This window comes from Aspergillus mulundensis (genome assembly GCF_003369625.1).
Source record: "Aspergillus mulundensis strain DSM 5745 chromosome Unknown scaffold_0, whole genome shotgun sequence".
In the NCBI taxonomy this organism is placed as follows: domain Eukaryota; kingdom Fungi; phylum Ascomycota; class Eurotiomycetes; order Eurotiales; family Aspergillaceae; genus Aspergillus; species Aspergillus mulundensis.
The window spans coordinates 5,123,311-5,148,430 of record NW_020797888.1 but is presented as its reverse complement, the minus strand read 5'-3'; the positions used below and the strand labels follow the sequence as shown (position 1 = coordinate 5,148,430).

The following is a 25,120-nucleotide window of genomic DNA, read 5'->3' as shown; positions in this document are numbered from 1 at the left end:
TTGAGATTTAATATTAATCCCCTATTAAATAGCCCTCTTAGTACTTTGTTTTGTACCTGGTTAGCCTACTCAAGGTTTTCACATTAAATTATTAAAGGCTATTAAAAATAGGGGTAAATTATATTTAATATATACTATAATTATAAATTAAACCTTAATTTTATTATTTATAGCAAGACTAATTATTTATAATATTAAACTTAGGCTTAATAACTATATTAAAAAACATGTAATAATAGTAATAAAACCATACTATAATAATATAAGGGTTATTTTATAAATTATATTATATAATTTATTTATAAATAACCTTTATATTATCGCGCCATGCTTTATACTTAAGTAACTATTATATTAGGTTATTTTAGTATAAATTAGCCATAAAAAATATTAAAAATAGGTAAGCCATGCTTATTTAAAAAATAAGTAATTAAAATAACACGCATGATAATAAAAAACAGGCTATTTATTAATATTTTTAACCATGGCTTTTAAGTTATTTTTTTTATTATGCTAAAACGGCCGCGTACTATAAATAGTTTTAAAAAAACTAATAATAACACTTAGTAATATAAATAATTTAGCTATATTTAACTAAAAGGCTGCTTGTAGCTTTTTTATAAAAATATCTTACTAACCAGGCGCGTGGTTATAAATATAAAAACTAGCTTGCTAATTTATTTACTAATAATAAATTATATTAAAGTAAATATATTAAAACCAGGGATACCATGTAAAATAGCCACTTTTATATTTAAGTAAGTATTTAATATAATTTATAAATAATACCTTGCGCGGGCATATTATAACTAGCTTTATATTATTATAAAAAAAAAAGTAAAAAATATTAGTAATAGTAATTATTATAAATAGTTAAACTTAAATAATAGCATTATATAAAATAAAAGGAAAGTTAAATAAAGGTTATTATATACTAGCTTAATAGTATTATTTACCATGGCTTATAAAGCCTTAAGCTTTATAATTATTATAAGTAAATTAAATATTATAATTATATTAAGCGCCTGTATATTATTAGGATTTACTTATTAATTATTATTTAAGGTAATTAGCTTACTAGCTAGTTCCTAGTTTAAAATAAAATAATTAACTAGTTTATTTTTTAGTAACTATATAAGGTTATAATTATTTTTAACTATATTTTAATATTTTAAATAATTTACCTAAAGGTAATCTAGCTATTATTTAATTATTTAGTATTATATTTTAAAGTTATAATAAAATTATAGGTATATTTCCTAATTTATACTAAAATTAAATAACTATAAAATTAATACCTTAAGTTTTTTAGGTAAAAGCAAGAGCTATTTATATACTTAACTAGTATTTTATAAAAAGTTAATAATATAGCTTTTATATAAATACTAGTAATTTTAAATATAATAAACTTTAATAAATATATAAACTCTTGTAATTAGTATTTTTTAATTTATATTAATTTTAAAAAATAAAAAGAAATATTACCAGGATTTATCTTATTTTATAAACTAAATTTAAAAATTTTTTAATTTTAGTTAGCTAACATGCAACGCTTACAGATATTATTTTTTTTTTAAAGGTTTATATTAAATTATTATTTTTAATAATAACTATATATTTTTAGCTAGTGTATATTAAGCTAGTAATAAAAGTTATTTAATAACTTTTAATTATAATTTATAATAGCTAAATATAAAAAATTAATAAAAAAAATAAATATGGCAAGGAAGCATGGTCCGGGCCTGCGTGTATAAAAAAGCTAAAGTTAACTTTAATAATTTATAAAAATAAAGGTAATTTATTTTTAATAGTTAACTAGGAGCTTATAGTAGTAAAGCTATTAATATTTAATTTAATATTATTTTTATTAATAATAATAGCTAGCTGCGGGCGCCTAGCCAGTAAGTAAAATATAAGTAATAATAAAAATATAGCTATTACAGGCGTGAAAGGTGGTATAAAAATAGTAAATATTATTAGTAATAATAGTTATATTAAAGGTAAATAAAAAAATTAAGGTTTACTAAAAGTAATTATATAAGTTATTTAATTAATTATTTATTAAGTATATTATTATTTTATATTTTTATAATATTATTTTACTTATTATAAGTTATTAAATAAGTATATATTATAATATTAGTAATTTAGCTTTAGCTATAACAGGCGTGGTTATTATATATTTAGGTTAGTTTTATTAAAAGAGTGTCGTAGGTACGCGATTTGTGGATTCATGATATTATTAATTGTTGTTAAAGGCTAGCTACGTTAAATAAAGAAAAAGGGTGTTAGGGCGGTGCCCGACAGCAATATTAGTATGCTATTAATAGCTAATATTAATAAGTCCCCCGTATAAAAAAAGGCGGACACCCTTATTTACTAAAATAAAAAAAACAGCTTGGGGGTTCAAGCTTTCTAAGTTTAGCTAATATAGCAATATTAAAGTAATAAAAATAAAAATATTAAAAGCTCCAAGAGTAATAAAAGTAAAAATAAAAAAAACTAGGCGCAAGCAAAGGTGATTTAGTTTAGGAGGTGATAATTTGCTTAAAATAAAAAGTGGAGATTTAGTTTTATTTTAACCTTTTTAATATTAAATATAGCATATTTATAAAAACCTCTAGGACCTAATTTTTTATTTAGCAAGTTATATTAATAATAATATGCTTTTAGGCCTTTAGTAAAGCTTGTATTTAGGTTTTTAAAAAAACTTATATAGTTTTATAAATAATAAGGTATTTTTTTTTAGCGTGTTTAATACTACATTATAGCTAATTATTAATAAATTAAGGTTTTATATACTAAAACAAAGTAAAGTATTATAATCTAAGGTTATTAAGTAAAGCAAGAACTAGTTTTTAAGCAATATTATTATTGGCTTCTTGGCGGGAGGGGCAGGTGGAAGTATTAAAGCACGGGCTAATAAAGTTAAACACGTGGTAAAGGTTCCAAAAAGTAACGTGGTAAGGAGCGCTAAAGCACGCGCTAATAAAGTTAAACACGCGGTAAAGGTTTTAAAAGGTAACATAATAGGTGTATTTAAAGTAATTTTTTTTTGTAGGGCAGTAGGGGCGGCCGGAGTATTTAAGGTTTTAAAAAATACCTGTGTTAATTAAGGGACTAGTGCTATTAATTTATTAGCTAATTTTTAACTAGCATGTGCTAATACCCAAGGGACTAGCACTACTAGTTTATTAGCTAGCTTTTAATTAATAGCAGGAGATAGCTTATTAAATTTAGTAAGTATTTTTTTAAGCCTTTGCTTTTTTTACTTGGTTACTAATACTATTATAGTTAAAGCTGTTATAGTTAAAATAGCTAAAAAGATTAAAGCATTTTTTTATTAATTAGTAGGCTGCATGGGTAATCGCGGTTTGCTAAAAATAGTAAAGCCTGGTTTTAGCTATAAAAGGTAAAAACTTAGGCTTTACTACAGGCCTAAACCAAGCATGCTAGCTAGCTTGTGCAAAGAGGTAAAAAAATTTAATAATTTTTAACTACTAGTAAATATTAAAGGGATAAAAAATTTAATAATTTTTAACTACTAGTGGATAACATATTAATAGCCTAAATATTTTTTTACTTATTAGTAAACGGGTTCTAGGCCACCATATTTTAAATATTTTTAATATTAAAAATAGGCTTATCTAGCATTATTTTTATTTTTAAAGGACTTTATTAATCCACGGCTTTACGCAAATTTTTTTAAAATATTAATAACCTTTTTTCTTTTTAGAAGTGGTTAAGATAGCCTGGAGTTTTTACTTTTTAAATAATATTAGGCTAATTATTAGTTTACAAGTTTATAGTTTTTAATTATGCTTTATTAAAAATAATATTATTTTTAAAGTTATTCTTATTAGTATTTAAGTTAGGGAAAATATTACCAGATTTATTAAAGTCCTTGTTAAAGTTTTTTTTTTTATTAAAGTTATTAAAGTTCTTTATATTAGTGTTATTCTTTAACTTTGTTATAGTTAGCTTAAACTAGTTAATTAATTTTAACTTTAAATTTTTATTTATGCGTAATATTAGGGCGCCTTTTATTATTAGTTTTAATTTTTAATATTTTTTTATTTTTTTAGTTTTTATTACTAGGAGGTCCTAGTTTACCAAGGCTTAAAGTTAATAAGCCCTTATTTTTATTATATTAAGGCCCTTAAGCACCAGTAAAAAATATGTTTTTAATAATAAATTTAGTAAATCTTAGTTTATTATTTAATAAAAGTTATAAGTAATAAAATTATTAAAAAATAATAAATATAAATAGCTCCCTCCTGCTGCCTAAGTAAACTTATTATAATTTATTTTTTTTATTATTTATATTACTAGGCCTTTCCCTGGGGGAATAATATAAATAAAAATATTTAAAATATAGTAATTTATAGTAATAATTAAAAATAATAATTAAAAGTTATTTACTTTAATAATTTTAATAAGGTGTAATCTTAGCCTAGTAATAAAGCTAAATATAAAATTTAAGTTTAATATACCTAGTAAAACTATATTTTTTAATTTTTATACTTTAGTAAATACTAGGTTTTTATTATATAAAACTATTTATTTATAATATACAGGGAACTAGTACTCCCTGTGTGTGTAAATTTATATAATTAGGTTAATAAGTACTTTTTTTACTTTAAAATCTTTATTAAAATTAAAATTATATAGGTATTTTTTATGCCTAAATAATTTATTTATTATATAGATTATAAAAAATATGCTAAGGTTTAAAACTTGCGTCCCCTTTAAAAAAAAGCTATAAATTTTAAAATTTTTAATTTATTTATTTAGTATAATTACAAGCTTTTTCCCTACCTTTAAATTATTTAAATTTATTTTATTATTTACTACGCGCGTCCACGGGCGGTTATAGTTATTACTATTATTATTATATATTTAATATATTAAGAAATAATTATAGTAATTATATTACTTTTAGTAGTATTTTACGCAGCTTTTTTTATTCCTTTCCTATTTTTTATTCTTTCTATTAATAATATTTACGTAATCCTATTTCCGGATTACTTTAAGTTCTTTTATGGTTAGTAAAACTTAGGAAAAAAAAAGGAGCACCGGGAGAATTAAGCCCTAATAAGTTATATTATAAAAGGGAAATAAAAAAAAAAAGAAAGATATTTGTTCCTAAACTAAGGTTTACTTAAAGAAAAAAGAAAAAAGATCTTGATTCTTAAACTAAGGCTCGCAGGAGGGCTTGCTTAAAAAATAAGATAAAATAATAAAGGAGATAAGGTAAGGATAAGCGGGCTTTGGTTAAAAAAAAGGTATTATAGTTCTTGCTTATAAAAGTAAGGAAAGTAAATAAGTTAAAAAAATAAAAAAGATTTTGCTTAAAAAAATTAAAAAAAGAAATCCTGGTTACTAAAGTAAGGTTTACTTAAACATAAAAAACATAAATTACTAAAGTAAGGTTTGCTAAAGAATAGAAAACATAAATTAAAGTAAAAAAGCTAAAATAAAAAATATTAGCTTGTGGACCTCGCGCTTTAAAAAAGGTAAAATTTAATAAAAAATAGAAATATAAAGGGCGTGGTAAAAAGACATAGTATTAAAATAAGGCATAAAAAATTAAGTAAATTAATAATAAAAATAATCATGTAATATAAAAATAAATATAATAAATATTAAAATAAATGCTATAAACTACTTTAGGTAAGTTTTATTATATTCTTTTACTAAGTTTTTCGCGCCTTTAAGCTTTAATTTTAATAATTACTAGTTATTTTCCACCCTATAGCCTGTCTAGCGGACTAGGTACTTTATTACTAGTATTTATTTATACCTAGTACATACTATTTTCCTGCTAATAATTCTTTTAATTTTATAATAATTTTTATTTATTAAAAAGCCTTTATTAATTATTACGCCTGGCTTTGCTAGCTATTATCTAAAAAAGTCTTTTTTAAAATATTTTAGTATTTATATAAAGATAATAAGATAAATTTACTATTTTTTAGGAAAATCTAACTTATAAGTTAATTAGCCTACTTAGTATATAATATAAAAAAAATTAGTAAACTATTAGCTAAGTTTTTTTAATATTTACTTATTTACAGGGATATTATATCCCTTGTAAAAATATAATAGTACTTTATTATTTATAATAAAAAATATTAGCTAATATTTATAATTATAATATTTTTTTATTTAAATTATAGTAAATAATAAAGCTTTATAAGCGTCTTGCTATATTATAAAAAAGTAATTACTAAGTTATTTTAATAGGTTTTATTTTTAATAAAAAGGGTGGTTATATAGTAATTTATAGGGGCTATAATTAATAAAAAATTTTTTTAAACTATTTAGCGCGGCCTGTGTTAAAAATAAAAGGGATTCCTAAGTAGTTTATAGCTTAGGGTGTAATACTAGCTAGTAATAAAATATAGTTTTTACTATTTAAATTACCTTTTTAAACTAGCTATTAATTTATAAATAATATACCATGCTATATAATTATTAAATACTAAGGATTTTAAAAATTACGCGCTAAAGATTTAAAATAAACTTTAAATTTTAATTTAAAATAATTTTTTATAAAATCCCCTAGTTTTTTAATTATATAAATTATATTAGTATTATGCCTTAATTTTTGGCTTTTTACTAAGAGTAGCCTGGGATTAGGCTAATTTATTTTAAAAACTTATTAATTAATATTAGGATTTAATTATGTTCTTTATTTATTATTAGCAAATTAATTATAAAGTTTATAATTAAAGTTTTATAAAAAGCGTTAAATATAGCAATAGGATTTAAGAATTTATAAGGCTTATAATATAAAATAGTTAATAACTTGCAGGGGTAAAATATAATATATTTTTATAATTTTATTATGCCTTTATATATGGCCAAGCCCTATAACTTTAATATATAAGTTTTTAAACCAGCGTGGCCTTGTTAATTATAAATAATTATAAAAATATTTTTAAGTAGCCCGCGGGGAATAACTAGCTAAAGCTTTTTATTATTTTTTTATAAATAAAAAAGTTTTTTAACTATTTAGTAAAAAATTAAATAAAATAACTTCTTACTTTTTACTTTGCACAGGACCGCGATAATACTTGTGTAATAAAAGTTATTTTTATATTTATAGTAAATTTTACGCATAAAGTTAGGATTAATATAAACCTTTAAGTATTTTAGTTAAACTAAAGTAGCATTTAAAAATAAATATTTTATTAATATATTTAAGTTAAGATTTTTTATTATTACCTCCGCACTATTTCTTGGTAATTAAAAAAGGGTATTAGTAACTAAGTTAGTTTTTCCAGGCTGGTAATATATAAGTAAATTAAATTATTATAAATACTATAATACATAAATTAAGTAGAAATTTAGGCCTTTAGTAGCTTGTAATTAAAGTAATATTTTTTTAAATATTTTAGTTATTATAAAGTGGTTAAAATAAATAATTATAAGTAAGTAATATAAAGTAAATTTTATAAGGTAATATATTTTTTTTATTACCTAGATTAGGCATAAAGTCTTAATTTTTATTAGCTAATAATTAAACTTTACCAGTGTTAAGCCCTAATTAAAAAATAAAATTAGCTTAATAATTAACCTTGGTAAAGGCTTAGTAAGGTTTATGTATATAAATAAGTTTTTAATATAATATATTATTACTTTATATTTGTTTACAATGGTGTTTAAATTAATATAAAAATATTTAAATAAATTATAATATATAAAAAATTTAAAACAGGCAAATTCGGCCTAAAGTTTCTAGTAAACTTTAATTTTTAAAAACATGGGGTTAAAAACTAAGGTCTTAACCACCTACTATTTCTAAGAATGTCCTGTAAAAAAAAAACCTTTTAAAAGTTATACTTTATGCTCCTGCAAAGGCGTGATTATAAAAACATATTAAGAAATATAATGGTGTAAATACCTAGTTATATTAAAATATATTTTTAGTTAATAAAAAGTATTAAGGAATTAAAAACACTATATAGCTATAATTTTTTCTTTATTTATTATAAGTCCTAAAGTATTTACGTGCTATTTAAGTAACTAAACACTTGGATAAGCAAGAAAACTTTTTTTTAGGTTTAAACTAAGGTTTAGGTCTTGTAGTTGCTAAAATACCTAGTATAGGTAAATTAGGTATTTATTTAGTATTTTTAATATAATAATAATATTATTTATATAGCACTAATAAAAATCCCTAAATTTAGTAAAAAAAAATTTATCTATTATTAGATAAAGGTAATAAAATTAATATATTTTATAATAGTAATATTAAAATATTCTTAACCTTAGTAGCTTATAACCACTAAATAATAGTGGTAATTTAGCTACACTAGCCATTAATAAAAATAGGCTTTTATATTAATAACTAAAATAAAATACTTTTTTTAAGTATATTTAGGATCTTGGTTTACTCTGGTACAGGATATAAATTAGGTTTTAAAATAGTATTTAAGTATTTAATATTTATAACCACGCGGCCTTTATAAATAGTTTTATTATTTTTTATTATATTTTTTTAAATTATAAAAATAAAATAGGCACTTAAAGTATGCTTTTTTACCTACTTTAGCTTGCTATTAGCGTGGAGTTTATTAAATATTTTATTTACTAGGTTTTTATTTTTTTAACCCAGGCGGTAAACCTTTAATTTTAGTATTTATAATTTTTATTTTTTAATTAATAGTATACTTATTTACTAGTCCTTTGGAATAAATACCATATTTTTATTTAAAAAGTTTTTTTAAATATAATAATTTTTTATAAGGCGGGAAATTCTTTTTATAACCTTTAGAATTTTATAAACAAAGATCCTATTTTATAAAATAATGGTTTAAAGGTTTTTAGCTATTTTTAAAAAAAAATAAATATAAAGATAGCTTAAAAGGCAGTAGCTTGGTAAGCAAGTAATTTTTTAAAAATTTATATAAAAGCTAGAATTACTTACTTTTTTAAAAATTAATAGCTTATGCAGCTAAAGTCCAGGTAATAAAATTAAATTTTATTAAATAAGTATTTTTATTATTAATTTATATTATTATAAAAAAGTTTATATTTAAAAAATAACCTAGTCTTATCCGGCGGCTAATAATAATAATTTAAAAAAAATAGTTTTTAATCTTAATTTATAAAAAAAAAAAGTTAATTAGCTAAGTAAATAGTGTGTAGCCTAGTTAGTTACTTAATTTAAAAAAAAATTTTTATTAAGGGAAAGCAGCTTTTTTATTACTACTAGTAAATAATTTTTATAATAAGATTATAAAGTTACATAACTAGTAAAGTATATAGGTACTAAATATACTTTATTAGGTTTTACTTAAATTTAAAAAAAAAACTTTAAATTTTAACAAGCATGCACTTGCCCCTTCCAGGTTTAAAAATTAATTTTAAAACCTTTTAAACCTAGCATGTTATTACTAATAAGTAACTTAGTTAGTAAGTTTTTAATAATATAGGTAGTTATTAGGATTTTACTAAGCACTAACTAGCTATTAACTTAGCCTAGTAAGTAAGTATTAAAAAATATAACTTTATTAGCTTAATATAATAAATTAATGCCTAATACTAATATATACTTTACTAATTTTAAAAACAAGCCTAAATTTTATATAGCCTGGTAATTAATTAAGGTTTTAGTGTATTTAATATTTAGGTAAACCTTATTTATTTTTGCCTTTAAGTTAATACCTAACAAGACTATTAAGTATTACCATAATTAATATAAATAATTATGTGTATTAAGCTTAACTAATATATTTAATTTTATAATAAGTAAAACTTTGGTGTTTACTAGTAAAGTAGCTAAATAATTTTACCCTTTATATATTTTAAAATAGGCAAATAAAATATTTTAAGAGTTAAATTTTTTATTATATTTATAACATGTAGTTATTACTATACTAGCTAGCATGGCATGGTTTTTATTAGTATTTAAGAAGTTTAAGTTTTTTAAGTTTTTTAAGCTTTTTATTTTAGTATATTTTTTTAAGTACTAATCCTTAAATAGCTTTTTAAAATAAGCTATTAATAAAAAAAGTACTGCTATTAAATTACTATAGTAAGTAAATAATAAAGTTAGGGTCTTGGTATAAAAAGCGTAAGCTATTATTATAAGTAGTAGTGTTTTAGTATAAAAAGCATAAAAATTAAAGTTTAAAACTTAGGCGTAAAAAGCTCTTAAGTACAGATTAATATAGTATACTTATAATTAAAAAAAAGGGGAAATAGCTTAAGTAAAAAAAGTTTTATACTAATTTTAAGGTTATTTACTAGGTCCTTGCTACTAGTATTAATTATTATAATTTTTTTAATTTTTATTTTTATTATTTTTATTTTTTATTAAATACTTATGTTTAGATTTCTAAGTAGCTTGGTTAAAAATAAGTATATTTTATAATTTTTATTAGTAGGCCGGTAGCTAAGGTATTATTTATAGTAGTAAAGGCAAAGGTTAAAGTAATTAAAGTAATTAAATATAATTTAGTCACGCCTAGTATACTTATATATATAGCTAGGGTTATATTTTTTAAAAATATTAATTAGCTTAATAAAAACTATAACAGGGTTTTTTAGGTTTTAGCTTATTTTTTTACTTATTATTTTAGGCTTTAACAATGTCTCTCCAAACACTAAATTTAAAGTTAAGGATTTTTAGGAAATTTACTATAATTATATAGTATATTAGTTTATTAATCTTTTAGCATAGCGTGCTATTTAATTTACTTTATACTAGGGTTAATTAATTAAATATATTATTAATATTTATTAATCTTATATTTTTTAGGAATTTTTATATAAATAAATAAGGGGTTTTCCTGGCTTGGATGTTTATAAAGTCATAACTTATTTTTTAAAAATAAGTTATTACCTTAACTAGTTAAAGCTTAAATTATTTAATAAGCTTAGTAACCTATTTTTATTTTAAGGGGAAATTTTATAGCTCTTATTTATTTACTTAAAATAGCTTAATAATATATTATTTTAAAGTAACACCTTTTAAATAATTATAAATATTAACTTTAATAACTACTTCTTTTTTAAAAATTACCATGTTAAGAATATAGTCTATAAAAATATATATATTTTTATAAAAGGTTTTTAACCCGCGCTTTTTTATTAATAAATTTCTATTATTAACTTTATTAGGCTAAAAATAGTTAATATTTTTTATTTTTTAATAGTATTTTTTTAATATAGCTTTAGCAGGCTAAGGCTTTTTTTTTTAAGGGACTAGTTTTAGTTTATTAGCTAGTAAAATAAATTTACCTTTTTTATGTTCACGCCCCCTTTTTATATCTTCCTAGTTTTAGTAAAAAGGATTTAGTGGTTTTAGTTCCAGATCCTGTCTTTAAGGCGCTTGTAAATATAGCCTTTTAAAATAGGGTTTTAATTATTAAACTAGGCTTAAAACTTTATACACATTTTTAAGATTTTATTTATATATGTTTTTTAATTCCTGTGTTTTATTAGTTTAATTATTTTTTTAAAAATTTTTAAAGTCCTTTCTTAAAAATTTTTTAAAGGCAGCTTGCCTATTATTAATAATTTTTAGATAGCTATTTAATTCCTATTATAAAATTAATTTAAAGTCTTTATTTTGTTAAAAACCGGGATTAAAAGGCAGTTAATTTACCTATTAAAAACCAGGTTTAAAAGGTTTAGGGTTAAAAGGTTACTAATTTACCTGTTATAGGCCGGAGTTAAAAGGTTACTAATTTACCTATTATAAGCCAGAGTTAAAAGGTTACTAATTTGCCTATTATAGGCCGGGGTTAAAAAATTATTAAAAATCTAGATTTATTTATAAATTTATGTTATAAATTTAAGGGCTAGCATTAGTATTAATATTAATATTAATAGTACTATCCCCTTTTTTTATGATTAGTAAAATAAGGGAATGCCTAAGTTTTATAATTAGCTTTATAAAATGCCTAGGTTTAGTAATTAGCTTTGCTATTACTTATTTTAAATAATATTATAAATAATAGCTAGTAATTAATTAAGTTTATTAACTAGCTAATTTATAAGCTACTAAAGTATTTAGCTATTACCTAGTAAGTCTAGTTAAAAATATAAATAAGCTAGTAATTTATTAAAAGGTAAATAAGCCAGGCTAAAAAGTAATAACTAAAAAAGTAAATAAACCTATAAATAGCCCGGAAAATAAAGGAATATTTATAGTAAAGGCAAAAATTAATATAAAATATTTACTAGTATTAAAGTTAGTTAGCTAGCTAGCTTTATTTATAAGTAATTATATAACTATTAAATTATAGTTATTAATTATAAAGGTTTATTCCTGCCTAGTTAGTTCCGGGCCGGAGGTTAGTTTTAAAATAATAATATTATTAATATATATTAGTAAGTTTACCCGCGTATAACCTAAAGGTTACTTTAACTTTAATAAAAATAAATTTAAAAATGTGGGATAAATAATTTTTTAAGCTTTTTATTTATTAACTTATGTATCTCCTATTCTTTAGCTAAGAAATAGTAGGTTTTTTATAGCTTAATAAAGTATTAACTTATTAATATCCCACGCTAGAAGGTAAGCATACTAAATAAAAAATAATATAGCTATATGGTGTATTATAAAGTTAATAAAAAATATTATTCCCTAGTTAAACTTTCTCGTGAACTATTATTTAACCTGTTAAAAGACCTTTAACTAATGGGCTAATATTACTAAAACATTATTTTATTTAGTTTAAACCCCCTTTATATTATATTAAGAGACCAAGACAACAAGTTTTTATTAAAGTATTAAGATTTAAAAAAAAAGTTATTAAAAACCAAGAAAATAAATTATTAAGTTCGTTGGCCGGTTATAAAATAAAAAGGTTTTTTAAAAAAAAGGAGAAAGGCTATTAATTAACCACTAAATATAAACACCTTTCAGGAGTTCGGGAGTTTAATAATCCTTTTTAATAAATAAATAAAAAATAAAAAGGTTATAAAAAAAGAGAATTAAGAAAGCAAGTTTACTAAATTTATTAGTTAGTTAAAAAAAAAAAGATTTTTTAAAAAAAAAAATAATTACTAGCTGGCTAATATATAAATAATCTTTAAAAGCTTGGGAGTTCGGTCAATCTTAATAAAAAATAACTAAATAAATAAGTAAATAATAAAGTAAATTAAATAAAAATTAATAATAAAAAATTAAAAGAAAGAGATTTACTAGGCTTTTTAAATATTAAAAATTACTTGGTTAGCGCCTCCTGGCCTAATCTTAATTAGCGTGCCTAATTAAGTTATTAAGTTATTTACTTAACTAGTTATATTAAAAACATGCTACCATTATTATAGGTACGCGATTTATGGATTTATAATATTATTAATTATTATTAAAGGCTAGCTATGTTGAATAAAGAAAAAGGGTGTTAGGGCGGTGCCCGACGGCAGTATTGGTGTGCCGTTGGTGGCCGACGTTGATAAAGAGGGGTATTAAGTAAATAAATTAAAAAGATTAATAATTATAGCAAAGCGCTTTTTACTTTTTTAAAGTTATATTAATAATAATAATATATAAATAAAGTTATATAAACCTAAAGTACCTATTAATTTTTATAATTAATATAAGTTTTAGCAGGCTTGCGGCTTATAACATGCTAAAATTATATTATTAAAAATTAATAATTATATTTAATATAGTAAGTAATTAATATTATATTTAATTTTATAAATATAAGCTATATAATATTTAAATATAAAAATTAAGGCCAGGAATAATAAATAATAATATTATAAAAACTTAATAGCAAAAAAAATTATATAATAATATTTTTTTTAATTAATTATAATAACCCTAACGCTGTAAGTTTAGGTAGTAAAAAAAGGTTATGTAATAATATTTTTTTTTAACTAATTATAATAATTTTAAGTAATTTTACTATTTTACATAATCCCTAATAAAGCTCACGTGACTAGGAGCCGGGACCTATAATTTATTGTGCGCGGGCCTCCACTTTGTTCCGGCCTCGCGCAATCAACCTGAGAGCAAAGGCGGAATGCGTGTAGGTACCGTAATTTTGCTTTTTGCTCGCTTGCCAAGTTCTTGGGATGTATCAAATTTGAAGAATGCAGAGTTGAATACTGCCATCTTCCGGCATCACTGAGTCCGGATGTACAAAAGCACCCTCAACTTAGCTCTCCAAGATTAGCCGAGGTTCCTGTATTTTCAGTGGCTCCATCATAGTTGAAGAATTCGTTTTTCGCACGATACCCACGTCGGGCTCCCTTGGTCACGATTTCACACGACGACGTGGCATCCTTCAGTATCAAGTTTCATTGATTGAAACATTCAGTATGGCATGCTCTGAGCATGTAATTATAGCATCCAGCATGTGTATGAGACATCTTCATGTTGGACTGAGTTGATGGCTTGGTGTTTGCACGCATACCGACAATTCAATTCATGTCTTGAAGTGGAACTTGGATACGAGAACCTTGTACAGTAGAAATTCAGTCGAGTGTCAGTTGGCATGTCACCTCACCTTCTAGCCTATTTCACTTTCTTCCATGGTACTTCCAGGATAGTAAAACCCCTTGATGGATCTCAAGTTCGTGGCTTCGTGGTGCAAAGAACCACAACACGGAGTATAGTAAGCCATCACGTGACAGCCACCCAGTGCTGACCAATCCATTCCCTCTCTGCTCCGCGGCGATACCCAGCAACGTTAACTCCGCAAACCAATCCCTCGCCCAAAAGCTCTTCAACACCATATCTAAACGAACGCAAACTCTCCTTCGAACCCCTTCTTCTTGAAATAGCTCCACGGGCACCCCCAACCCAACGCTTGATGTACTCCCGCACAACGACCTTGCTGAGCAGAAGCTGCCGATACCTCCTGCGCTCGCCCGTCCCCGCAAAAGCAACCTTCTCGCTTTCCGCGCGCTCGCTCGCCGCCACGAACGCTGCAATGGCCGATACCGCTCCTGGCGTTGTGACACCCGACCTGCTGAAGGGGAAGCTGGTTGAGCAGCTGCAGGCGCAACATGTTGAGATTGAGGATTTATCGGGTACGTCATTGCTGCTTCACTTCGGCTTCGGTTTCACCGGACGGGTGCTCTGGGTTTTCTACAAGGAATGCGCTAACGGGGGTTTTGGCTGTAGGAGGCTGCGGACAAGCGTTCCAGGCTGTCATTGTCTCGCCACAGTTCGATAAGAAGACCATGCTTGCTCGTCATCGGTTGGTGAACTCGGTTTTGAAGGCGGAGATTGCGGCTATTCACGCGTGGACGCCCAAGTGCTATACACCTGAGCAGTGGGCGCAGCAGCAGGGGTCTGCTTAGATCATGTTTATACAGCTGGGCTTGCCGAGGTATGGGGCGATGTTGATACATCCGGGCTTTAGTGTCCTTAAAAGATCGCAATTAGGCGTTGGAGGGGGTTTTAAGTAGATCTTCTTATGATTATTTGATAATATTTTACGCTCCGCAGCCCTAGCACCTAATGTTCGTTGTACATTGTTTTGCAGGTGTAGATAACTCTCGTTTAGCCGAGCACCTTCTCAGCGGCGGAGACTGTTCTTCATTAGTATGGATCCAGAATAGAGACATAGGGATGAAGAAAGATACCATTGACACCCGTGTTGTCAGGCTCAACAAATGCCTCCTTGACCTTGCCGTTCTCAACGAGAAGGGCATAGCGCTTGCTACGCTGGTTGCCAAAGATCGTCGTGCTGTCGAAAGTAACATCCAGCGCCTCGGAGAACTTTCCGGTGGGATCGCCCAGGAAGCGAATCTAGGCAGATGTCAATTGTTGCAACCAATCAAACAGTGTATGAGCTTCTTACGCCGCTCTTGCCAGTGGGGTCAAGGGATGTACCCCAGGCCTTGGTCCTGTATCGGTGTTAGATAAACCAAGCTCACTGCCAACCCGGCTGGAAAGAACATTGCCCTAACATACACGAATGGATCATTGACAGCGACGACAAAGACCTGCCCAGCTTCTTTGAGCTTGGGGTGGGAAATGTACCCAGGGATGTGGGTAGCAGAGCAAGCAGGGCCTGTAAGACGCGCAGTTAGATTCGCAATTGGCAGGCATAAATTGTCGGTTCCAATTGGAAGCACGTACTGAAAGCAGCGGGGACACCGATGATAACACCCTTGCCTTGCAGCTCCTTGGCGAGGTTGACCTTGTTGCCGGGAGAGGCCTCGACCAGAACGTCGAGATCGGGGATGGCGTCGCCCTTCTGGACGAAGGCTGGCGCGGTTTTGTGGAAGAGAGCTCTCTGGGTGAAAACGCGGGGAGCGCTTGTGGTAAGGCGGCGAGCGGCGAACATGGTGATTGGGTTGTAAGGTGAAGAAGGTACTATTACTATTGGTAGGTTTATTGAAAGCGACGGTTTCCGGGAGTTGTGGTTTGGATGAGGTCGAGGAGTCCAGTAGTTGAAGGGTGACCTGAGTAAGCTAGGCACGTCATTGTTTGTTACACACTACAAGTATTTACCCACGGCAACCGAGCGCTCACTCCGAAAGGTCCAAAGACCTCTTCTGATCTGGTGAACAACTATCTTATACTGAAATTCGGAGTACGGGTTCTTGGAGGGCTGACGAGGCGTTTTCGCCTCTGGAGCTTGTACCTGGGCAGTGGATAATGGCTGCCATAGACAGCCGAGCCAGCGGATGTGTCCAGGTGGTACTATCCAGATTCCAGAGACCCGAAACAAGCCACATGGCGACAAGCCTGCTTCTGTGCCTGATCTATTGGGTCACTGGTGAAAATTGGCATACGGAGTATGATGCCCACCGAAACAGTGCTTCTCAAACAGCGGCACATATCGTCGAGGCCAAGAGGAAGGCCTTTGTTGGTTGCATACTCGAGTTGTCTGAGCGTCTAACATCACTATCAGGATTAAATTATTGGGCTCGGGGTCCTTTTCCCCAGTCAATCGATCAGTATGTTGCGCGGAGCTCGCGGTCTTTGTCGCGTTTTATGCACCTTGGGCTGTGATGAGGTCATGCTCTGCATTATCGAACGGGGACGGAGATATGGCAGAGATCGGCGAAAGCTAATGTTGATTGTTGACCGACCCGCGGGCCCCGGGGTCGCCTCCAGGGGAAAGGAGCATCGTGCTCGTGACTCGCTTCGGCCTCATGCTTCCCCTTTCAAGAGGACTCTACTCCGGAGTATACTTGGAGTCTTTGACAGAGGGCTCGCTAAGTACGGTGAAAGCTGAGAGAAGGCCCGCAGTAGTGCCGGCATCAAATCAAGACCGGCGATCAGGCCGTTGAACTTGGGCCCCTCCATGCCTCCCCTCCACCATCAAGGTTTAATGCATGTTGCTCTGCAGGCGCATTGACGGGTGTCTTTGATATCCCTGCAGTGGAAAATTAAATAATAATTCCTTCTATCTAGTCAGGTGATGCGACAAACGTTGGAGTACTGCGTTCCCCTTAGTCGTAGGAGTCGTAGTATCCGACCGCTAGTACGAGGGTGCAGCCAGCACTATTGTAGAGAGCCGTCTCCGTCGAGGAGGATAAATCTAAAAATACGAAGACAATCAGATCGGGGCAAGAATTCAGGGAGAATCCAGGGAAAATACCAAGGTCCAAAGTGGTTCATCTTAAACCACGGTTGTGGCTGGTGAGCACAAGAAAAGGCTTTCTATTAATATGCAAGATTATTCAACGCCTCTGACTGTTCAGTTGCGCCCGTCCCACCAAACTACTACAACCGACGACTCCTCTCTCCTCTTTTCTGCCCTCTTGCGACCGTCTTGGGGAGTGCGTCTTTTTCTTCTCTTCTGCTCCATCCTGAGCTTCTTTCTTTTTCACTCAGACCCTCGTCCTGCAACCCGTACAGGCGTTTGCAGACTTTGCCTCGACCAGCTCCCTTTAATTTTTTGACGTTCTGCACTGCGCTGAAGTCTGTTGCTCGTTCGATCGGTCGCGACCCATCTAGCCCATGATGGACGGTGGCCAGACCACCACCAACGCCGCCCCCTCGGGCAACTCCAGCGATTTTGTGAGTATTGACGTTTCTGAGCGTTTGTTTCGGAGGATCCTGGCTTTCTCTGTTATTTGGTCGTGTTACAGAATGCTAACAGAATGTATAGGTTCGCAAACTCTACAAGTGAGCCCTTTCTCCTTTCTTTTTCCTGCCTCGGGATTTTCCCTCGAATATTCTCCTCCCCTCCCCGTTGCTTGTTTCCCTGTTTCCGCCTACTCCTCCCCGATGTTTGCTACTTGTCTCGAACACAATCAGCTTCACTTCCTTCTCGGATCATTTTTTTACTGATGGCGTCGCACAAGGATGCTGGAGGACCCATCGTACGCGGAAATTGTGCGGTGGGGTGACGAGGGCGATAGCTTCGTTGTTCTAGAGGTACCCGATCCTAGTTGCCGGACTCGACCTCGCAACCTCGACCGCTGACAGGCCTGCAGTGCGAGAAATTCACCAAGACAATCCTTCCGAAACATTTTAAACACAGCAACTTCGCCAGTTTCGTGCGACAGCTGAACAAGTACGACTTCCACAAAGTAAGGCAGAATAATGAAGAAAATGGCCAGTCGCCGTACGGGCAGAATGTGGGTTTTCCCGGTCGCTAGCGATAGAATTTACATTCCTGACGCAAATGAATATTCAGGCTTGGGAATTTAAGCACCCCGAGTTCAGAGCGAACAGCAAAGAGTCCCTCGACAACATCCGACGCAAGGCACCTGCGCCACGGAAGCAGACCCAGGCCCACGATGATTCCGTTCCCACTCAGCAGATCGACCTACTGAACCAGCAGATTGTTGCTCAGCAACAGCAGATCCAGCATATCTCCGATCGCTACGCTCAGATGACTGTCGACCACCAGCTAATGCTGCAGGAAGTACTGAGGGTTCAAAAGACGGTCGTGAATCACGAAAACGTTATACATCAGTTGGTGAACTATCTGGTTTCTATCGACGCCCGACAAAAGCGCGACAGCAAAGCCGGCTCTTTTCAGGCTCAAGTTGGAGCGAGCCCTTCTCAAGTCACAGCGATGGACGACGGCGTTTCCACACCATTGCAGCAAGCTTCGAAGCTGTTGAGCGACATGAATGCTGAAGTACAGTTCAACCTCGTCCCCGTTGAGTCCATGGGTGAGCCACCGAAGGCCGGCGTCGTGTCCACCCCTACTATGGAGACTGCGCCGCGACGAGTGGCACCTCAACCCACTGCGCCTGCGACAAACCCGGCTCTAGTGTACCCGAAGATGAACGGCGAGATGGAGCCAGTGGTCTATCCTGTGGGCGCGACGAACGGAATAGACCCAATGTACGGCGAACATGTCAACAACGTTCCCTACAGCATGCCCCCTAAGCAAGACGTGGACGATCGAAGACAGTTTCCTGAGAACAGGAAGAAGAGCAACCATGTGGACCCAGGCTGGATGCGCAGTCCCAGAATCCTACTTGTCGAGGACGACGCAACATGTCGCCAGATTGGTGGGAAATTCCTCTATTCTTTCTCTTGCGAAATAGACACTGCGGTATGTTATCCACTTCGTGACTAGGAACATTGTCACTGACATGTCGCAGCTCGATGGATTAGAAGCGGTGAACAAGGTTCAGGACGGCTCCAAGTATGACCTGATTTTGATGGATATTATTATGCCCAACCTCGATGGCGTTTCTGCATGCCATCTCATCCGTCAGTTTGATCGGACACCCATTATTGCCATGACATCCAACATCCGAAGCGACGACATCCAGCTCTACTTCCATCACGGTAAGCATCTCCCGTAATTGACCGGTCGAATATGAAATGCTGACTCTTATCAGGCATGGATGACGTTCTTCCCAAGCCATTTACCCGGAAAAGCCTTTTGGAAATGCTCGAGAAACACCTAGTCCACCTCAAAACTGTTTCACAAGGTATGGAGGGTCACCAGGCTGCGACGCCGGCAACAATCGCTGGCCAAAGCTCGGCTGCACAATCGGTCACCATCAAGGAAGATAGCTCTCCCAGCCAATCCCCCGCAGCCGCCATGACTGCTTGGCAATCTCCAAATCAGTTCCAGCCCATGGCAGCAGTACCCGCCAACCTTCAGCAGGTTCCAGGCCAATATGTTCCCGCCAACCCTGCTCCCGCCACCTACGCCATCGATCAGAATGGAATGCAGTATCCAGCACCGCCTACGGTGGCAATGAGCGCTGCAGGGCCTCAAGCCAGGCCGCAGCCACGGCGTCACATCTCCGAAATAAGCAACGGTTCCGATAACTCTAACCTGGCCAAACGACAGCGCATGTATGCGCCACAGCCGCAGCCCATGGTCGGCTCTATACCCGCTGCTCGTACCCACTAACAACGGTATTCGGACCGTCTACTTCCATTGACGAGTCGGTACTACTTATATACCCTGTCGTCTTCTCATTCATGCGATAATTCCCGGAGAAGCGCATTTTGGAATTTATGTTTGGCCGCAATCTACCTTCTCTCTACTATTGATATCCGTTGGCAACACTCTGCATTCTTTTTCTGCCGTCCACCAGGGGATAGGGCAATCATTCGATCAACTGTGGCGTTTCTGGAATCACATATTGCATCAGCTGCGTGTTGCGTTTAGAGTACATATTCTTATCGTTGGTTTTTGTGGGGAATGTTTGCTTTAGAGGGGTGTTGACACGTTGGCTCCCGACACATCGAGTGTACAGAAATCTCATTTTTGGAAACCTGACTTGCAGGCTCGTGTGTTTTTGCCCTAACTTCTCTGGCTAAATAATCTCATGGGATCTCTGGCGATTCTGTCATCTGGCTCAGTAACATGATTTCTTTGCGCCGCCTGACATGTAGCCTTACCAGAATGATAATAACATCTGTCACTTCTGCTTCCATCCATATCTATGCTAGGATAATCCTTTTTGGGATGCATGGCATTTTGACCCTCAGCCCGATCCACTGCTCGATGACAGCATCACCCACATAAGCAGACAAACCAGGCCTGCAACCGAAGCCGTCCCCTCCGCTCCTGCGCATGACGGCATCAAACCTGGCGAACCGGGATCGGCGACCAAGGACCCTGGATTCAAGCGCGGGCCATAAGCCATGAACATCTGATCGATCCGTGCAGATAACCAGGTCTAGACCAGCGCCCCCATCCAGGGATCTTAATCCCCCCAAGTCGACGAGGGTCCAGGCCTTCAGCTGAATCTGGACCTTTGGCGGCTGGAACGAGCCATAGCGCTCAGATGTGGCGGTGCGCCAAGTAAATAGTCACGTGACCCAATGCCAAGCAAACAGAGCAAACAAAGAGAAAAACTGCCGGGCGGTAAGCGGCGGATGAAAGTGGGATGGATGACTCCTAAGTGGGAGTGTCTTTCATTTTTTTGTTGTTGACGGATCCATTCGTTTTCGACTGACATTCGCTTGAAAATGGCGCCCAAGAAAGGAGGCGGCTCGAACAAGTCGCGCGGAAACGCGACTGAGGAGGTGGAGGAGACGTTGCAGGCTGTTGTATGTGGCTCTTGTATGCCGCGCATTCTTCATTTTGCCGGATGCTAACAATCTTGTTTCGTAGGTGCTTGCGGACACTTTTGAGACGAGGTTTGAACCTTTTACTCTTGATAAGCCTCGGGTATGTATGGTGACGAGGAATCTGAGGTCTTTGTTGACTGACGTACCCTTTGACCAGTGTCTTTTGCCGCTTGCGAATACCCCGTTAATCGAGTATACCTTCGAGTTCCTTGCCAACGCCGGTGTCGAGGAGGTTTTCCTGTATGGAGGTGCGCACTCGGATAAACTGGAGAGTTACATCAAGTATGTATCTAGGACTACGGCAGAGGAATGCCAGCCTATAGCCAAGCTGACAATGACCTAGCGCTTCAAAATGGAGAGCGCCCTCTTCGCCGTTCAAGAAGTTCACCTTCCTCAAGTCCACCTCTACATCAGTCGGAGATGTCATGCGAGATCTCGACGGCAAGCATCTGATCACGGGCGACTTCCTTGTCGTAAGCGGCGATGTGATCAGCAACCTACCCATCGAAGGCGCCCTAGCGAAGCACCGTGCTCGCCGTCAAGCAGACAAGAATGCGATTATGACGATGATTCTGCGCGAAGCTGGCAGGAAGCACCGGACAAAGGCCTCATCCGTGTCCCCGGTTTTCGTTGTCGACCCGACCAAGGACCGCTGTCTGCATTACGAAGAGATCGACCATCACTCTCCTGAATCCTCCCGCCTGAATATCGACGCTGAGATTATTACAACATTCTCCGAGATTGATATCCGACAAGACCTCATTGATTGCAATATCGACATTTGCACCCCGGATGTTCTGAGCTTGTGGTCTGACAGCTTCGATTACCAGACTCCGCGAAAGCAGTTCCTCTACGGTGTTCTGAAAGACTATGAACTGAACGGGAAGACGATTCACACGCATATCATTGAGGACCATTACGTTGCCCGAGTTAGGAACCTGAAGGCGTATGATGCCGTGAGCAAGGATGTTATTTCTCGGTGGGCCTATCCCTTGTGTCCCGAAACCAACCTGCTGCCGGGCCATAACTATGAGCTTCGAAAGGGTACACTGTACCAGGAACAGGACGTGACGCTGGCTCGTTCGTGCGTCGTGGGCCGACGGACGGTCATTGGCCAAGGGACCAGCATTGGCGATAAGTCGATCGTGAAGGACACAGTACTCGGCCGGAACTGCAAGATCGGCAAGAACGTCACGTTGGAAGGGGCATACATCTGGGACAATGCAGTCATTGGCGATGGAACAACCATCCGCCACGCTATCATTGCGGATGGTGTCGTGATTGGAAAGAACTGCACTGTCGAATCAGGTGCCTTGATCTCTTTCGGTGTGAAGGTTGCGGACGGTGTGCTGGTCAATGAGGGCAGGCGGATAACAAACGCTTCTCGGGAAGATGATGACGCTCCACCATCAAGTGAACCAAGCATCGTAGGCGAGGGTGGTGAGGGATATGAATACGTTCCATATGACGAGGACGAGGATGACGACGAGACGGCCAGCAATGCGTCGTCAGGCTTGAGTATGTCCTTCCCTTATCCCCCTACTTCCCCTAATCAGAACTAACAATCCCCGCAGTCTACAATATGGCAAACCTCTCTCTTTCTACAGATTCCATCTCGACACTATCCTCAGAGATCTCAGACTACGGGGGATCCCGCTCCGGAAGCTTCGCAACCTCCGTCTCTGACGACGAGGACCAAGACTCCCATTTCGTCCAAGACGCTGCAGCCAGCGTCTTCGACAGTTTACGAGACGGCGTCACATCCGACGTCGTACAACTAGAGCTAGTCAGTCTCCGCATGACGGCCAACGCCTCAGACCACGAAGTCCGACGAGCCGTCACTTCAGCCTTCATGAAGCGCGTGGCACAGTTAATGGAAGCTGGCCAGGGCGCAAGAGATGCCGTCCACGACATGTTCAGCAAGTACCACGAGATCATCGAGCGTGCACTGTTCGACCGTGAGACCGGCGCAAAGCCCGATCAGGTCGACCTGATGGTCCTGTTCCAGCAGGATCTCGTTCACCGTCCCCGCGGTGAGACTGTGCTCTTGTTTTTGGCTAAGGAGCTGTACGAGCTGGAAGTTGTCGAGGAGGAGGCCTTGGAGCAATGGTGGGCGGATGAGCGGTCAACCGCTACCGAGGAAATGCGTAAGGTGCGCAGTCAGACGCAACAGTTTATTGACTGGCTTGCGGAGGCTGAGGAGGAGGATAGCAGTGAAGAGGAAGAAGAAGAAGAAGAAAGTGATGACGAATGAGCTTGAGATACCTTGATTGGCCTTAGATAGAATAAAATATGAAGCCATGCGGCGACTTCAACATGTTAAACTGTGGGTTTTCAACGGCACGACAACCCTTGCCTCTGGCCAGATCAACGTGAATTTTGAGGCTGAAATCTCCAGAAAGCGATGGCACGATCTGCAGGTGTCATATCAGTTATCATGACGTTCCAAATTCGAGTACCCGCTGGCTCTCTGGAGTTACAACAATCCCTGGCTTTGCACGTAGGGAAGTTTTGAGCTGTTGGCCAATATGGACAGGGACGTGTTGACATATCTTCGGTCACCTGCAGAGAGCAGAAAGACCCGCACCTCAGGGGGTCAGCTTCACTATCAGCTACGCCGTACTGAGGGATTGTTTGTTATCCATTTCAGCACTAGGGTGGGCTTTATCCAATCTACATCATCTTTTACACTCCACTAAAGGACTACAGAACCTGATTTTGGAACGCAACTGCATGTCATTGTTTGCTGTCAATGTCACAGTAAATATCATAGCAATCTAGGACTAATAACGAGAAATCAAAACCAGTGACTGGTCACATTGAGATGGGTGGGGGAAGTTCTCCGTCCTTGAACCCAGCGAAATCACAAGCTCTAACAAAACATGCAAAGGCCTTGTCCTCAACATCCGCAGGCGACTTTGCACGGATACAATTGTACGTGAAGTTCAGAAAGCGCTGCGCCGCTTTCTGCCATTCGACCTGTCCACGAGATTCAGGAGTCCATTTCAACAGGTCCCGATCCAGATCAAGGGCACAAAAGATGGCACGTAGATGCGCCATGTTTGGCTTATACACTTGCACTGGGTGTATCTTGATGTCCCTGGATACGTGTATCTCTCTTGCCTTGGCCAAACACTCCGCAAGGGCCTCCAGTACATCCGGGGGTGCACCATCTGCCCTGGCATTTACAGTTGCCTCCTTGAGCTGGATGATTGTTATTTCAAGTGCATCAGGTCCGCCCTCATTTAGTTCGCCACGTACCTGCTGTATCTGCTTGAAGGTTTCGATGGTCCATGACTCAAAGTCCACTGGGAGACTCTGTTTCTCTAGGAAGTCATCCACTGAAAGCCTGGCTAGGGTTTTTTGAGACTGGGAACCAGAGGTAGACATGGTGACTTGCTGATGAATAATTCGGGAAGAGCTGCTGTTGGAAGATTGATAGATGAAGATATTGCCGTAGGAAGGACCATCCAGTGTATCCAAGACTCGTGCTGCTGGTGGATAGGACCACCACAGCGGCCTTGAGGTACTTTATATACCCGGCCTCGACCAACATGGGATACCTTTGGACAATGCATTACATTGACTATATGATCACAAAGCCCTTCTTGAATCCATTATTCACGCATGAACAAAGGAAGAAAGGAAGAAAGTCCAAGTCTGAACATCGTATACAAAGCCTCC

General features: G+C 34.4%; 5 protein-coding genes across 5 annotated transcripts; 3 read left to right on the top strand and 2 right to left on the bottom strand.

Annotated features, from left to right (window-relative positions):
- Nucleotides 1-14,906: 14,906 nt before the first annotated feature.
- On the top strand, nt 14,907-15,279 carry DSM5745_01415 (BolA family protein; the record flags this gene model as incomplete). The annotated part of the gene is made up of 2 exons (XM_026743431.1): nt 14,907-15,006; nt 15,101-15,279. 2 exons carry the CDS (start codon nt 14,907-14,909, stop codon nt 15,277-15,279), a joined length of 279 nt encoding a protein of 92 aa, XP_026609276.1.
- A 202-nt stretch (nt 15,280-15,481) lies between these two features.
- Nucleotides 15,482-16,271, bottom strand: DSM5745_01414 (peroxiredoxin family protein; the record flags this gene model as incomplete). The annotated part of the gene is made up of 5 exons (XM_026743430.1): nt 15,482-15,510; nt 15,565-15,730; nt 15,783-15,828; nt 15,896-15,995; nt 16,064-16,271. 5 exons carry the CDS (start codon nt 16,269-16,271, stop codon nt 15,482-15,484), a joined length of 549 nt encoding a protein of 182 aa, XP_026609275.1.
- A 2,295-nt stretch (nt 16,272-18,566) lies between these two features.
- Nucleotides 18,567-20,267, top strand: skn7 (putative stress response transcription factor SrrA/Skn7; the record flags this gene model as incomplete). The annotated part of the gene is made up of 3 exons (XM_026743429.1): nt 18,567-19,451; nt 19,501-19,690; nt 19,744-20,267. 3 exons carry the CDS (start codon nt 18,567-18,569, stop codon nt 20,265-20,267), a joined length of 1,599 nt encoding a protein of 532 aa, XP_026609274.1.
- Nucleotides 20,268-21,334: 1,067 nt separating this feature from the next.
- On the top strand, nt 21,335-23,690 carry DSM5745_01412 (translation initiation factor eIF2B catalytic subunit epsilon; the record flags this gene model as incomplete). Its single annotated transcript, XM_026743428.1, has 5 exons — nt 21,335-21,415; nt 21,480-21,536; nt 21,594-21,718; nt 21,780-22,954; nt 23,011-23,690. The coding sequence occupies 5 exons, from the start codon at nt 21,335-21,337 to the stop codon at nt 23,688-23,690; spliced, it is 2,118 nt and encodes a 705-aa protein (XP_026609273.1).
- A 560-nt stretch (nt 23,691-24,250) lies between these two features.
- Nucleotides 24,251-24,826, bottom strand: DSM5745_01411 (uncharacterized protein; the record flags this gene model as incomplete). The annotated part of the gene is made up of 1 exon (XM_026743427.1): nt 24,251-24,826. One exon carries the CDS (start codon nt 24,824-24,826, stop codon nt 24,251-24,253), a length of 576 nt encoding a protein of 191 aa, XP_026609272.1.
- Between the last annotated feature and the right edge of the window lie 294 nt (nt 24,827-25,120).